The following is a 1,837-nucleotide window of genomic DNA, read 5'->3' as shown; positions in this document are numbered from 1 at the left end:
TGGGTTGAGTTGGGTTGGGTTGGGGTGTTGTCTTCTTCTTTGTCCTCCTTGTTCTCCTCCTCCTCGTTCTCCTTGAGCTTCTTGTCCTCCTTGTTCTTCTCCTTGTCCTTCTCCTTTTCCTTGAGCTTCTTGTTCTTCTCCTTGTTCTTCTTCTTGACTTCCTTCTCCTTGAGCTTCTTGTCCTCCTTGTTCTTCTCCTTGTCCTTCTCCATGAGCTCCTTGTCCTTCTCCTTGTTCTTGTCCTTGTTCTTCTTCTTGTCCTTCCCCTTGAGCTCCTTGTTCTTCTCCTTGTCCTTCTCCATGAGCTCCTTGTCCTTCTCCTTGTTCTTGTCCTTGTTCTTCTTCTTGTCCTTCCCCTTGAGCTCCTTGTTCTTCTCCTTGTCCTTCTCCATGAGCTCCTTGTCCTTCTCCTTGTTCTTGTCCTTGTTCTTCTTCTTGTCCTTCCCCTTGAGCTCCTTGTTCTTCTCCTTGTCCTTCTCCATGAGCTCCTTGTCCTTCTCCTTGTTCTTCTCCTTGTGCTCCTCCTGATTCTTCCCCTTGAGCTCCTTGACTTCCTTCTCCTTGACTTTCTTCTCCTTGTCCTCCTTCTTCTTCTTCTTCTTGAGCTCCTTGTCCTCCTTGAGTGTTCTTCTCCTTGTCCTTCTCCTTTTCCTTGAGCTTCTTGTTCTTCTCCTTGTTCTTCTTCTTGACTTCCTTCTCCTTGAGCTTCTTGTCCTCTCCCTTGTCCTTCTTCTCTTCCTTCTCTTCCTCCTTGTTCTTCTCCTTGAGTTTCTTGTCCTTGTCCTCCTCTCTATTCTTCTCCTTGAGCTCCTTATTCTTCTCCTTGAGCTCCTTATTTTTCTCCTTGATCTTCTCCTTATTTTTCTGCTTGTTCTTCGCCTTGTTTTTCTTCTTGACTTTCTTCTTCTTCTCCTCCTCCTTCGTCTTCTTGAGGGCCTTGTTCTTCTCCTTGGCCTCTTTGTCCTTCTTCTTGTCCTTCCTGTTCTTCTCTTTGTTCTCCTTGTCTTCCTTGAGCTCCTTCTTCTTCTCTTTGTCCTTCTCCTTGTCCTCCTTGTTGTTCTTCTTGTTCTTCTCCTTGAGCTTCTTGTCCTCCTCCTTGTCCTCCTCCTTGACTTCCTCCTACTTGTCCTTCTTCTCTTCCTTCTCTTCCTCCTTGGCCTTCTCCTTCTGTCCTCCTCTCTATTCTTCTCCTTGAGCTCCTTATTCTTCTCCTTGAGCTCCTTATTTTTCTCCTTGATCTTCTCCTTATTTTTCTCCTTGTTCTTCTCCTTGTTCTTCTTCTTGACTTCCTTCTCCTTGAGCTTCTTGTCCTCCTTGTTCTTCTCCTTGTTCTCCTCCTGATTCTTCCCCTTGAGCTCCTTCACTTCCTTCTCCGTGACTTTCTTCTCCTTGTCCTCCTTGAGTTCCTTGTCCTCCTCCTTGTTCTTCTCCTTGAGCTTCTTGTCCTCCTCCTTCTCCTTCTTCTTGAGGAACTTCCTCCTCCTTGTCCTTCTTCTCTTCCTTCTCTTCCTCCTTTTCCTTCTCCTAGAGCTCCTTGTCCTTCTCCTTGTCCTCCTTGTTCTCCTTGTCCTCTTTTTCCTTCTCCTTGAGCCCCTTTTCCTTCTCTTCCTCCTTGACCTTCTCCTTGACTACTTTGTCCTCCTTGTCCTCCTCCTTCTTCATCTCCTCCTCCTCCTTGTCCTTCTCCATGACTTTTGTTCTCCGTGTCCTCCTTGAACTCCTTGACTTTTGTCCTCCTCCTTGTTCTTCTCCTTGACTTCCTTCTCCTTGAGCTCCTTGTTCTTCTTGAGCTCTTTGTTCTTCTCTTCAGCCTTCTCCTTTTCCTCCTCCTCCTCCT

The 1,837-nt window shown here is 46.6% G+C and overlaps 1 protein-coding gene across 1 annotated transcript; it reads right to left on the bottom strand.

The window, feature by feature from the left end:
• Positions 1 to 585: 585 nt before the first annotated feature.
• Positions 586 to 1,511, bottom strand: LOC103807531 (DNA ligase 1-like; the record flags this gene model as incomplete). Its single annotated transcript, XM_009083398.1, is given in 2 exon segments — positions 586 to 1,152; positions 1,380 to 1,511. Coding segments are annotated over 2 exon segments (699 nt in total), but the record flags the coding sequence as incomplete, so codon positions are not given.
• Positions 1,512 to 1,837: the final 326 nt, after the last annotated feature.

The sequence above is a fragment of the Acanthisitta chloris genome, unplaced genomic scaffold, assembly GCF_000695815.1.
Source record: "Acanthisitta chloris isolate BGI_N310 unplaced genomic scaffold, ASM69581v1 scaffold1030, whole genome shotgun sequence".
In the NCBI taxonomy this organism is placed as follows: domain Eukaryota; kingdom Metazoa; phylum Chordata; class Aves; order Passeriformes; family Acanthisittidae; genus Acanthisitta; species Acanthisitta chloris.
Note: the sequence above shows the minus strand (reverse complement) of the source record. Positions and strands in the feature narration are given on the sequence as shown.